The following is a 14,302-nucleotide window of genomic DNA, read 5'->3' as shown; positions in this document are numbered from 1 at the left end:
GTCACCATTTACCCACAATGCATCATGGATTTGATGGTCTCGAACACGGCTAGTCTTGAAAATGGCCTTGTTCCACATTGCAGACAACTGCCGACTGACCTACAAAGAACCTTGAATCATAAATAACTGCTCATAATTTGATCAATAAGTCAGTAAATTTATGAACAACTATACATTACGGTTATGATCCTCTTGAACAGGGCCATTGACAAAGAAAGAGGGAGGGGAAATTACCGCTTTTATTGGACAGCAGACCAAATAGTCCACAGAGAAGAACATACACATGATACTATCAACAAAACAGAACAGCAATGACACTTAGTATTTTATTGATAATTGTAGGTGAGTAGAAGCATTTTGTTAACTTCATTACACCGAAAGAAATTGGAAAACATTTGTAGTTTGTATATACATAAAAAATGGAGTTCACCCAGGTTCTAAACATCAGCCAGTCTGTTCGTGTGCAATCACAAGTTCTTGATCTTAAGGATCGGACCCTTTTTTGTATTTTCGCCTAAAATGACATACCCAAATCTAACTGCCTGTAGCAGGGATATGCATATTCTTGGTACCATTTGAAAGGAAACACTTTGAAGTTTGTGGAAATGTGAAAGGAATGTAGGAGAAAAACACATTAGATCTGGTAAAATACCCTCCCAAAAGTTATTTTGTATTTTTTTGTACGATCATCTTTGAAAATGCAAAAGGCCATAATTTAGCCAGGCCAGGTGTAATTTAGACATTGGCCACTAGATGGAAGCAGTGTATGCGCAAAGTTTTAGTCTGATCCAATGAACCATTGCATTTCTGTTCATTTTTTTTTTATCAAGACTGCCCAAATGTGCCTAATGTTTATTCAAAACTGTGCACTCGCCTCAGACAATAGCATGGTATTCTTTCACTGTAATAGCCACTGTAAATTGAACAGTGCAGTTAGATTAACAAGACTTTAAGCTTTCTGCCAATATCAGATATGTCTATGTCCTGGGAAATGTTCGTTACTTACAACCGCATGCTAATAGCATTAGCCTACGTTAGCTCAACCGTCCCGCAGGGGACACACCAATCCTGAAGAAGTTTTAATGATCAATAGGAAATCAAGGCATTCAGACAGCATCCCTTTAGAATCTAAAATCCTGCCAATAATTCCTTCGTACAACAGGCCAGCTCATCCAAAGACCTAATTATGAGGCCTCCTTAAAAACATTAGCCTAGTATCGCAACCCTTAAGCAAAGATTGTGTAAAAAATAACTGCAAGGTGAAGTCATTTTAAAATCTCGTTTTAAAAGAAACCAAACAAAAACCCAAACAGTTGTAAAAACATAACTAGTAAAAATATATTACTAGTTCAATGAAATGGTTGATGAAAGCCTGGTATGGTTACCACAGTTGTTTAAGATTTAATACCTGTCTGTCCATTACATATGGAAGATGAACATAATGGTCAATATATTGTGTTGTCATATCAGAAGGAAAGAAAGCTATAAAATGCAGGTTATACATTTCACTAATAACATTGCTGGTGAAGTTTTTTCTTTTCAGACTTTGGGACTTTAACCCAAGGTTTATAGTCATCTAAGTATTCATCATCATTCTTCCCCCAAGCAGCTGTTGTAATGGCAAGAAACCCAAAAGATATCAGTTCCCCAACTGATCAGAACAGCTTGATCATGCTTTCTCTGGATTTCCCAACTCCAACCCATTTCACTGCAAATAAAATCAAATTCACAGTGAATATATCATCAATTATCAAAACAAGGTTGGTTTTCAGTAAGGCTGCTTAATCACCATAAATACTTGTTTCTTGACTAACCTGGCACTTGCAAGAAGTCCTCGATGAAGCGGATGTAGCTCTGTGCCTGAGGGGGCAGCTCCTCAAAGCACCGCACATCCTCAGTGCTGCAGCACCATCCAGGTAGCGTCTCATACTTCACTGACACCCGCATCAGCACGTCCATATTGGCTACAGAGGGAAAGACAGGTAATAAGATGGGAGTCAGCATGCAGGGCAAGCTAAATCAAATGTGTATGGGTAAAGTGAACGGAGCAACTGTATAAAATAAGTCCCCCTAGACAGGGAGAAACTTACCAGGAAAACTGGGAAGGGGCTCGTCATCAACAGTGTAGGACACACCCACTTTGATCTCTGGCAGCGTGTCGAGGACATCAAGCTTGGTCAGAGCGATCCTGTCGGAGAGAAACAGTGGTGTCAAACACGGTTATGCAATAGATAGACAGCAACTGAACATAGTGGAGGCATACACAAGTACAACAGACTGAACACGGTGATCCAATAATTACAATGCATACAGTATGGAACACATCCAGAAAGAAGGACAAGCAGGAGGAGAGACCGAGCCTTACGCAGTGAAGCCGTTGACCATGTGGGCGTATCTGACAAGGATCAAGTCCAGCCAGCCACAGCGGCGCCGCCGGCCCGTCGTCACACCAAACTCCCTCCCTCTGGACTGCAACAAGTTGCCAACCTCCTGGACCACAATCAACACAGCAGTCAGATCTGGGATTCACTATAAACTGAATGTAAATATGAAGTACTAGAAGAGACGGTTCCTAGACAGTAAGTTTACACCCCTACAAATTCATACTGTATGACTTAAGACAATTCTGCAAAACACAAACACTATCCACTCACATTGTCCTGCTCAGTGGGGAAAGCTCCAACACCCACACGGGTGGTGTAGGCCTTAACCACACCATACACTCTCCCCACATAGGACGGGGGCACACCCAGGCCAGTGCACACACCCCCAGCAGTGCAGTTAGAGGATGTCACAAACGGGTAGGTGCCTGAAAAAGACAAATTATTTGATTTCCTTCAAATTATATTCCAATGGCCATCACTAAATAGTAGAGTAGTAATTTACTCCCCTCAAACCCTTCTGTTCTCACCAAAGTCAATATCCAAGAGGGCTGCATTGGCTCCCTCCACCAGAATCTTCTTACTGGGACCAGTGAGGGCCTTGTGCATGAAGTACACCCCATCGGTGACAAGGGGCCGCAACTTCTCAGCATACACCTGGAAAAGAGGGAAAATCAGTGACCACCTACATAGAGAAACATCTCAGTATCTTAGGTTTTCTAGCTCCCCCTGAAAGACTATCAAGGGCTGTTCTGCATGGAATCAGCTCAATTGAGACAGTAATTGCCTGCCGAGAGAACAGGATCACATTCATTGGGCACAAACAAGAGATAAGTGGACTAGCATCCCTAACCAGACAAGAAAATACTAATCCAGAAGCGGCGCTCCAAATGGCCAGGGACATTATCCGCAGGCAAACTTAAATCCGTTTACCTCATTTCTACCAGCATGTCACGTGTCACGAAATGTTGTTTTTTTTACTTTAAAAAAACTTTAGACCACCTTTACTCCACACACAGATGCATACAAAGCTCTCCCTCCATTTGGCAAATCTGACCATAATTATATCCTCTTGATTCCTGCTAACAAGCAAAGCTAGGAAGTATCAGCGACTCACTCAATACAAAAGTGGTCAGGTGGCACGGACGTTACAGGACTGTTTTGCTAGCAGACTGGAATATGTTCCGGGATTCATCCAATGACATTGAGGAGTATACCACAGTCACTGGCTTCATTAATAAGTGCATTGATGACGTCGTCCCCACAGTGACAGTAAGTACACATCCCAACCAGAAGCCATGAATTACAGGCAACATCCGTACCAAGCTAAAGGCTAGAGTTGCCACTTTCAAGGAGCGGGACACTAATGCGGACGCTTAAAAGAAATCCTGCTATGCCCTCATACAAACCATCAAACAGGCAAACCATCAATAGAGGACTAAGATTGAATCCTACTGCACCGGCTCTGACACTCGCCAGATGTGGCAGGGCTTGCAAACTATTGTGGACTACAAAGGGAAACCCAGCCGCAAGCTTCCCAGTGACGGGAGCCTACCACACGAGCTAAATTCCTTTTATGCATTACCAGGGTGTGTACTCACAGCAACTATCACCCTGACCAAAGCTAATACCTACATGTTTCAAGCAGACCACCATAGTCCATGTCACCAAGAATGCAAAGGTAACCTTCCGAAATGACTACTGCCCCGTAGAACTCACGTTGGTCGCCATGAAGTGCTCTGAAAGGCTGGTCATGGCTCACATCAACACCATCATTCCAGAAACCCTAGACCCACTCCAATTTGCATACCACCTAAACCGATCCACAGACGCAATCTCAATCGCACTCCACACTGCCCTTTCCCACCTGGATAAAAGGAACACCTGTGTGAGAATGCTGTTCATTGACTACAGCTCAGCATTCAAGACCATAGTGCCCACAAAGCCATCACTAAGCTAAGGGCCCTGGGACTAAACAGGAGGTCAGAGAGCTGGCAGTGTGGTGCCCGGACAACAACCTCTCCCTCAATGTGATCAAGACAAAGGAGATGATTGTGGACTACAGGAAAAGGAGGGGTCATGTCCACATCACCAACATACTACCATAGTCCAAACACACCACGACAGTCGTGAAGATGGCACAACAACACCTTCTCCCCCCTCAGGAGACTGAAAATATTTGGCATGGATCCTCAGATCATCAAAAAGTTCTACAGCTGCACCATCGAGAGCATCCTGGCCAGTTGCATCATCCCCTCGTATGGCAACTGCTCGGCATCCGATGGTAAGGCGCTACAGAGGGTAGTGCATACAGACCAATACATCACTGGGGCCAAGCTTCCTGCCATCCAGGACCTATACACTAGGCGGTGTCAGAGGAAGGCACACATTGTTTTTGTCAAAGACTCCAGCCACCGTAGTCATAGACTGTTCTCTTTGCTACCACACAGCAAGCGGTACCGGACTATTTACATTGACCCCCCCCCCCCGCTCCATTGTTTTTACACTGCTGCTTCTCGCTGTTAATCTATGCATAGTCACTTTACCCCTACCTACATATTACCTTGACTAACCCGCACATTGACTCGGTACCCCCTGTATATAGCCTCGTTATTGTTGTGTAATCTTAATGTTACTTTTTACTCTGGTTTATTTAGCAATATTTTCTGAACTGCATTGTTGGTTAAGGGCTTGTAAGTAAGCATTTCACGTCAACATTTGATTTGACTGCAGCCTGGGCAGGTGATTATGGCTCAGAACAAAGATGTTTTTAAATGAAGCTAGCTATAATACACACACACTACCTTTCAAAAGTTTGGGGTCACTTAGAAATGTCCTTGTTTTTGAAAGAAAAGCATTTTTTTGTCCATTAAAATAACATCAAATTGATCAGAAATACAGTGTAGACATTGTTAATGTATAAGTGACTATTGTAGCTGGAAACAGACAATATTTTTTTAATGGAATATCTACATAGGAGTGATGGTTGCTGATAATGGGCCTGTGTTGCAATGGCACGTTGTGTTAGCTAATCCAAGTTTATCATTTTAAAAGGCTAATTGATCATTAGAAAACCCTTTGCAATTATGTTAGCACAGCTGAAAGGCCAGCATCCTGGAGTCGCATCTTCACTGTTGACGTTGACACTGGTACTATTTAATGAAGCTGCCAGTTGAGGACTTGTGAGGCGTCCGTTTCTCAAACTAGACACTCTAGTGTACCTGTCCTCTTGCTCAGTTGTGCTCCAGGGCCTCCCACTCCTCTTTCTATTCTGGTTAGAGCCAGTTTGCGCTCTTCTGTGAAGGGAGTAGTACGAGATCTTCAGTTTCTTGGCAATTTCTCACATGGAAGTCTTCATTTCTCAGAACAAGAATAGACTGACGATTTTCAGAAGAAAGGTCTTTGTTTATGGCTATTTTGCGGCTGTATTCAAACACACAAATGCTGATGATCCAGATACTCAACTAGTGTAAAGGCCAGTTTTATTGCTTTTTTAAATCAGAATAGTTTGCATCTGTGCTAACATAATTGCAAAAGGGTTTTCTAATGATCAAATAGCCTTTGATAAACTTGGATTAGCTAACAACGTGCCATTGGAGCACAGGAGTGATGGTTGCTGATAATGGGCCTCTGCATGCCTACGTAGATATTCCATAAAAATCTGACATTTCCAGTTACAATAGTCATTTACAACATTAACATGTTTGGGATAGGGGGCAGCATTTTCACTTTTGCATGAAATGTGTGCCTAGAGTCAACTGCCTGCTACTCTGTCCCAGATGCTAATATATGCATATTATTAGTAGTATTGGATAAAAAACTCTTCTGAAACTGTTTGAATGATGTCTGTGAGTATAACAGAACTCATATGGCAGACGAAAACCTGAGAAAAATCCAACCAGGAAGTGGGAAATCTGAGGTTTGTAGTTTTTCAAAGCTTGGCCTACCGAATACACAGTGTCTATGGGGTTAAGTTGCACTTCCTAAGGCTTCCACTAGATGTCAACCGTCTTTCGAAACTTGTTTCAGGCTTCTGCTATAAAGGAGGGGGGAATGGGAGTTGAATGAGTCATGGGTCTGGCAGAGTGTCTCAGGCTCGTGACGCGCGCTCCCGACAGAGTTAGCTCTCGTTCCAGTGCTTTGCTGCAGACAATGGAATTCCCGGTTGGAACATTATTGATGATTTATGTTAAAAACATCCTAAAGGGGCCTCCCGGGTGGCGCAGTGGTCTAGGGCACTGCATCACAGTGCTAACCGCGCCACCAGAGTCTCTGGGTTCGCCCCCAGGCTCTGTCGCAGCCGGCCGCGACGGGGAGGTCCGTGGGGCGACGCACAATTGGGCTAGCGTCGTCCGGGATAGGGAGGGTTTGGCCGGTAGGGATTTCCTTGTCTCATCGCGCTTCAGCGACTCCTGTGGCGGGCTGGGCGCAGTGCGCGCTAACCAAGGGGGCCAGGTGCACGTTGTTTCCTCCGACACATTGGTGTGGCTGGCTTCCGGGTTGGAGGCGCGCTGTGTTAAAGAAGCAGTGTGGCTTGGTTGGGTTGTGCCTCGGAGGACGCATGGCTTTCGACCTTCGTCTCTCCCGAGCCCGTACGGGAGTTGTAGCGAGGAGACAAGATAGTAATTACTAGCGATTAGATACCACGAAAATTGGGGTGAAAAGGGGAGAAAAAAAAAAAAACTTAAATAAAAAAAAAACATCCTAAAGATTGATTCCATACATCTTTTGATATGTTTCTACGACCTGTAACGGAACTTTTGAAGTTTTTGTCTGGAGGTAGTGCTCATGAAGATGGATTACTGGGCTGAACACGCTAACAACTAGTGGCTATTTGGACATAAATTATGGACTTTATGGAACAAATCAGTCATTTATTGTCGAACTTGGATTCCTGGGAGTGCATTCTGATGAAGATCAAAGGTAAGTGAATATTTATCACGTTATTTCTAACTTCTGTAGACTCCAACATGGCGGATATTTCTTTGGCTGGATTGGGCTCTGAGCGCTGTACTCCGATTATGCTTTTTCAGTAAAGTTTTTTTGAAATCTGACACAGCGGTTGCATTAAGGAGAAGTCCCTTTAATTCTGTGAATAACACCTGTATCTTTTATCAATGTTTTATGAGTATTTCTGGGATTTCTGTGGCTATCTGCAAAAACACCAGATGTTTCGGAATCAAAACATCACTGCAAGTAACACGCCAATGTAAACTGAGATTTTTGGATATAAATATGCACATTATCGAACAAAATATACATGTATTGTGTAACATGATGTCCTATGAATGTCATCTGATGAAGATCAAAGGTTAGTGATAAATTTGATCTATATTTCTGCTTTTTGTGACTTTGGCTGGAAAAATTGCTGTTTTTTTTGACTTGGCTCTAAACTAACATAATCACGTTGTGTGTTCGCTGTAAAGCCTTTTTGAAATCGGACACGATGGGTAGATTAACAAGATGTTTATCTTTCATTTGCTGTATTGGACTTGTTAATGTGTGAAAGTTACATATATCAAAAAAATATGTTCGAATTTCCCACGCTGCCTTTTCAGCGGAATGTTGTCGAGGGGTTCCGCTAGCGGAACGCCTGTGCTAGAAAGGTTAACAATGTCTATCCGGTATTTCTGATCAATTTGATGTTATTTAAAAAATTGACAACTTTTTTTGCTTTTCTTTAAAAAACATGGGCATTTCTAAGTGACCACAAACTTTTGAATGGTAGTGTATATTAGGACATTAAAGCAGTGTTCTTTTCACCTTCAGTTGTTGCAGCTCATTGTCAATGTCAACATTTAGGTCAGGGTACATAGTCAGGAATTGCCCTGCTAACACACGGAACCTGTGGACAAAGAAAAGGCCATCAGCTATATCAATCAACATCAACTTTTTTTATTGATCATTAAAATCATTAAGGTTCAAACGTGTATTTCAGGTAACTTACATGCATTCTTACAAACAATAATTTTGGTACTAACTTCTCTGCAAAGACAGTGAAATCAGACACAAGGTCACAGACTCGCAGTCCATTGCGAGCAGCTTTGGAAGAATAGGCCGGTCCAATGCCCTTTTTGGTGGTTCCCAAACTGGAAAACAATCAAAAACAGAAGAATGGACATTCAGGAATGCCACAGCAATAATGAACACTGCCTTTGCAGTAGCCCTAAAAGGCTACCATGACTTCCATTTTTTTGTTTTGTTGCTACAACCACTTTCACCACACAGTAAAATGAGGAACAGGGTGTCGTCTTCAAAGAGTCTCAGATAAGCACTCCTAATCGGAGACGCTTTATGAACACAGAGTCACCATCACTTCCTCATACAATAAAACCCACGCACTTCTTTCCTGCCTGTAGCTGTCTCTGTTGTTCCTGGATCCCATCAACAGCTTGGTGGAAGTTGAACACTAAGAGCAGATAACGCAAAAAAATATATATCATAAATTCATAGAATTGCAAGACACTAAATCAAAGATTTTTTAAAACAAACAGCCATGTCTTACCAATGTGTGCACGGTCAGATATCTTTAACCGCTTCTCCCATCCTTGCAGTCCTGGACAATGACAAAAACAAATAGCTGTTATCAAAAACAAATAAGTGTTATCAGTGGAATCCACTTCCTTCACCCTTTTATCTCCATCATCTTTCCTGTAGGCCTCTTCAATTGCCAATACTCACCGTTGCCTTTCTGCAGGTTCTTTTCAGCCTCCTCGAAGAGGCCAGGCAGGTGTATCACAACCCCGTTCCCTGTGGATGAGCAGTTCAGTTATGGATGGTTTGAATAGGAAACCAAACCAATGAAACATTGTCGAGGCTGAAATGTAAGAGAGGGTCAACCCACCAATAAATGAGACAGCCTTCTTGTTGAGCACTCCACTGGGCAGCAAGTGGAAGTCATACTCCACAGAGTCCACAACCACTGTGTGGCCTGCGTTGTTGCCTCCCTGAAAGAGACAACATTTACATGAACAACAAGAGAAGGAACAGAAAGTGAGTACAGACCGCAGTGAACGAACAGTGAACTAACACAGTGAACGAACGTGTAAGTACCAGTTAACTGGCAACATTTGATAAGTTTATTCACTTTTTCACAACTACATCACTGAGCACAGCCAAATGTGAATAAGTAACTACCCGTTAACTGGTAAAGCTTTGTTTCAACAGCTATAAAACTTCAGTTTAGTACAAAATACGGACACGTGTTTGTGTAGTTAACAGGAGATAACGGTTTATTACTCACCAGTCAAAACTAGTCGAATGAGGGTGGGTATAATTTTTGGAACTTTCCAACAGGAATCTGTCCAAAACTTAAATAACAAGGATGCCAACAAACAGCACATACAAAGTAAGATGATAAATTCACCTAGTTAAATAGCTGCCGAATAGGCATCAACTCACCACGTAGCTTACACTTAAAGTTTGTCCATAGGCTACCAGAGTGAGGAGTCATTTTTCGGAATAAAACGTGGTGAGTGAAAAACGTAACAAAATTGGCCACTCCCTACCCGGTATCTTATTCTGCCCGCTATACAACTTTATATGCGTTGTTTGTTGGCAACCTTATTATTTACGAAGTGTTTGGAACAGATTCCGATTGGAACGTTCCACAAACTATACCCACCCGTTACTGTAGCTAGATAACCCATTTGTTGTCGTGGGTTCTTACCCACTACCACCAGATAACATGCTTAACTAGCTAGCAATGCTAACGTTCGCATGATAAGTTGCTAAATAGCTAAAGTTACCTAGTAAGCACATTTCCTAAATATTATATACACTAACTACTATTGGTTTTGCCTAGCCAACGCAGCAGAACGAATGGCGTACTTTTGTCAAGTTCAAAATGCCTTGTTTGCTAGCTAGTTTGAGTAGCTACGTACCTGACACCTGCATACTAAATCCGCGTCCAGCGCTAGCAGGTCAACCACTTTCCCCTTTCCCTCGTCTCCCCATTGCGCACCGAGAACCACGGTTACTTTATTCCGAGGTTCCTTCGGAATCCGCAGGGACTCGACCTGTCCACTCTCCCGATGTCGCTTGAAAGCTGGCTCTCCGTTCATGGAGGCCGTTTCTTGGCCATTACACAATGTGCTATCTGCTGCCATGCTGCTGTGCTTTGCTTAAACCCGGAAGATAAAATTAGCGGGAAACGAGGTTGCCAGGTCTGAAAAAAATGGTGTATTGTCCATACAAAACCCACCAACAAGCCCTGAAAACTAGCCCTTTTCTCACAGTAATAGAGGAGTTTGACACATTAAACCTAATTAACACCCTTTCCATAACACAATACAGCGAATTAAGAATTAATATCTACTTAACTTGTAACGACGAAATGATCAAAATTCAGTTTTCCATCAAAATAATATTATTGCGAGCTAGCGTGACATAATACATTAATTTGAATATGTTGCAAGACAAAATATAACTCGCCTTTATTAAACTCGCCAGATAAATCGACATGCATTGATGGAAAATGAACTCGTTTGAATGCTGTTATTATAAATAAATCCCTTTTGGCATGTACATAACTACACAAATTTTACAGGTAACATTGCTTTTGTTGCTGGAATTTCAATCACTGAACAAATATTAATAATATGGATATGAACTGAATATTCTTGAAAATTTTTGTTTTGTTTTACCGTCAATCTAATGCATTCTAACAACAAGCTGTTAATTGCGATAGAGCTGTGAACATGATCACAAGTGAAAACTTACAATTGTATTAACTAAACAAACATAGCCATTAATAATTGGCACAAATTGATTTGCATAGACATCATGTCAACATATGTATTGTGGCAAATGGTAGGATGAGGCTACATTAGCATATAAATTAATAGGCTAGGCTACTTGTAGGCCAACATATCCAAATCAAATCAAATTGTATTTGTCACATGCGCAGAACACAACAGGTGTAGACCTTACTGTGAAATGCTTACTTACAAGCCCTTAACCAACAATGCAATAAATAAAAAATACCTACAAAAAGTAAGAATAAGAAATAAAAGAAACAAATGACTAAAGAGTGGCAGTAAAATAACAATAGAGAGGCTATGTACAGGGGGTACAGGTACAGAGTTAATGTGCAGGGGCACCGGTTATTCGAGGTATCGAGGGTAATATGTACATGTAGGTAGAGTTATTAGAGTGACAGCATAAAAGAGGTGGGCTGGGGCAATGCAAATAGTCTGGGTAGCCATTTGATTAGATGTTCAGGAGTCCTATGACTTGGGGGTAGAAGCTGTTTAGAAGCCTCTTGGACCTAGACTTGGCTCTCCGGTACCGCTTGTCATGCGGTAGCAGAGAGAACAGTCTATGACTAGGGTGGCTGGAGTCTGACAATTTTTAGGGCCTTCTTCTGACACGCCTAGTATAGAGGTCCTGGATGGCAGGAAGCTTGGCCCCAGTGATGTACTGGGCGGTACGTCGGAGGCCGAGCAATTGCCATATCAGGCACTGATACAACCAGTCAAGATGCTCTCGATGGTGCAGCTGTAGAACCTTTTGAGGATCTGAAGACCCCTGCCAAATCTTTTCAGTCTCCTGAGGGGGAATAGGTTTTGTCGTGCCCTCTTCACGACTGTCTTGGTGTGCTTGGACCATGTTAGTTTGTTGGTGATCTAGGCACCAAGGAACTTGAAGCACTCAACCTGCTCCACTACAGCCCTGTTGATGAGAATGGGGGGGGGGTGCTCGGTCCTCCTTTTCCTGTAGTCCACAATCATCTCCATTGTCTTGATCACATCGAGGGAGACCTCCCTCCCTGTAGGCTGTCTCATCAGCAAATTTAATGGTGTTGGAGTCGTGCCTGGCCGTGCAGTCATGTGTGAACAGGGAGTACAGGCATGGACTGAGCATGCACCCCTGAGGGGGTTGAGGATCAGCGTTGTGGATGTGTTGTTACTGACCCTTACCATCTGGGGGCGGCCTGTCAGGAAGTCCAGGATCCTGTTGCAGAGGGATGTGTTTAGTCCCAGGGTCCTTAGCTTAGTGATGAGCTTTGAGGGCACTATGGTGTTGAACGCTGAGCTGTAGTCAATGAATAGCATTCTCACATAGGTGTTCCTTTTGTCCAGGTGGGAAAGGGCAGTGTGGAGTGCAATAGAGATTGCATCATCTGTGGATCTGTTAGGGCAGTATGCAAATTGGAGTGGGTCGAGGGTTTCTTGGATAATGGTGTCGATGTGAGCCATGACCAGCCTTTTAAAGCACTTCAAGATGACAGACGTGAGTGCTCTAACGCACATATATCATACTCCACATTTAATGTCAGTTTCATTGTGGACTTTTCTCCACAACAGAAGCATGCGAGGGAGTTCCATAACTTCCATTTCAAATGTCCACTTGCGCAACTCTAGAACAGAGCATGCGTAAAACCCATCGATTGATACGATTTTCCATAAGTAAATTCGACATTAGAATGCAAATCACCTCCGACCGAATTCATCTAATGCGCTTACATTTGTATTCCAGTATTGTCAGCATTTTTTCTTGATTATGTTTATGGAAATAGGTGTCTCCATAATGTCAATATAAATAACTTACCTTCGCGTGATGTATTGATGTCTCAACCTTGTTGCCCTTTGTGCTGTTGTCTGCGCCCAATAATGTTTGTGCTGCTGTCATGTTGTGTTGCTACCATGTTATGTTGTTGTCTTAGGTCTCTTTTTATGTGGTGTTGTGGTGTCTCTCTTGTCGTAATGTGTGTTTTGTCCAATATTTTGTTTTTATTTTGAATCCCAGCCCCCATCCCCGCAGGAGGTCTTTTTGTAGGCCGCCATTGTAAATAAGAAATAGTTCTTAACTGACTTGCATAGATAAATACATAAAATAAAACCTACAACTGGTAAAACGTTTTCATGACGTGCAAGCGTGCTTCTGTCTTCAGCTGCCTGCTGTAGCGCTCTCTTAATAACACCACACCCCTCCGGACCTCTGCGGCCATGGCTTAAAGGCTTCGGCCCTCCTCACTCACTCAATAAGAAACTGCCGGACAGTCAGCAGCAGCAGATCAAATTGAAATACATTTTTTTAAATGCCATGGCGGCCGCGGTGTAACCTAGAAGGGGTCCAAAAACCCGCGAACAATTTTATGGAACCCGCCTATATGGCAACTCTGGCGGGAAAGGAAGTGATCAGTTGAAACAGGCAATTGTCGAGTGGTGCACGGGTCAGCTGTTTGTTCATACGCACCCACCTGCAATTGCTTATAATAACCCAGCCCCAACCGCTTTATTCCAAAATGATATATTTTTTTTAATTCCTCACCAATATACACAATACCTCACAATGACAAAGCGAATAAAGAGTTTTTAGAAATATTTACAACCAGTTTTTTTTTTATGTTTGCAAAAAAACACCTTATTTACATAAGTATTCAGACCAATTGCCATAAGATTCAGGTGCATCCTGTTTCTATTGATCATCTTTGAGATGTTTCTACAACTTGATTGGAGTCAACCTGTGAAAATTTCAATTGATTGGACATGATTTGGAAAGGTACAAACCTGTCTGTATAAGGTCGATGAGGTTTAAGGAATTGTCCGTAGAGCTCCGAGACAGGATTTTGTCGATGCACAGATCAGGGGAAGTGTACCAAAAAAAATCTGAAGCATTGAAGGTCCCCAAGAACACAGTGGCCTCCAGCATTCCTAAATGTAAGTTTGGAACCACCAAGACTCTTCCTAGAGCTGATAACCCGGCCAAACTGAGCAATCAGGGGAAAGGGCTTTGGTCAGGGAGGTGACCAGGAACCTGATGGTCACTCTGACAGAGCTCTAGAGTTCCTCTGTGGAGATGTGATAACCTTCCAGAACAACAACCATCTCTGTAGCCCTCCACCAATCAGGCTTTATGGTAGAGTGGCCAGATGGAAGGCACTCCTCAGTAAAATGCACATTAGAGTTTGTCAAAAG

At 42.6% G+C, this 14,302-nt stretch overlaps 1 protein-coding gene across 2 annotated transcripts; it reads right to left on the bottom strand.

The window, feature by feature from the left end:
• Positions 1-221: 221 nt before the first annotated feature.
• LOC129863947 (adenylosuccinate synthetase isozyme 2-like) lies at positions 222-13,343 on the bottom strand. Of its 2 annotated transcripts, none has more exons than XM_055936411.1 (13): positions 12,933-13,343; positions 9,226-9,328; positions 9,063-9,131; positions 8,887-8,937; positions 8,724-8,790; positions 8,363-8,470; positions 8,145-8,226; positions 2,912-3,038; positions 2,655-2,809; positions 2,366-2,490; positions 2,091-2,188; positions 1,815-1,964; positions 222-1,708 (listed from the first exon to the last, which is right to left on the bottom strand). In XM_055936411.1, the coding sequence occupies exons 1-13, from the start codon at positions 13,011-13,013 to the stop codon at positions 1,656-1,658; spliced, it is 1,269 nt and encodes a 422-aa protein (XP_055792386.1). In that variant the 5' UTR covers positions 13,014-13,343; the 3' UTR covers positions 222-1,655. The 2 variants fall into 2 exon arrangements, with proteins under 2 accessions (XP_055792386.1, XP_055792385.1); XM_055936410.1 differs by lacking the exon at positions 12,933-13,343 and adding an exon at positions 10,265-10,539.
• Positions 13,344-14,302: the final 959 nt, after the last annotated feature.

The sequence above is a fragment of the Salvelinus fontinalis genome, chromosome 10 (assembly GCF_029448725.1).
Source record: "Salvelinus fontinalis isolate EN_2023a chromosome 10, ASM2944872v1, whole genome shotgun sequence".
In the NCBI taxonomy this organism is placed as follows: Eukaryota; Metazoa; Chordata; class Actinopteri; order Salmoniformes; family Salmonidae; genus Salvelinus; species Salvelinus fontinalis.
The sequence above is the reverse complement of the archived record's forward strand: the minus strand, read 5'-3'. Positions and strand labels throughout refer to the sequence as shown.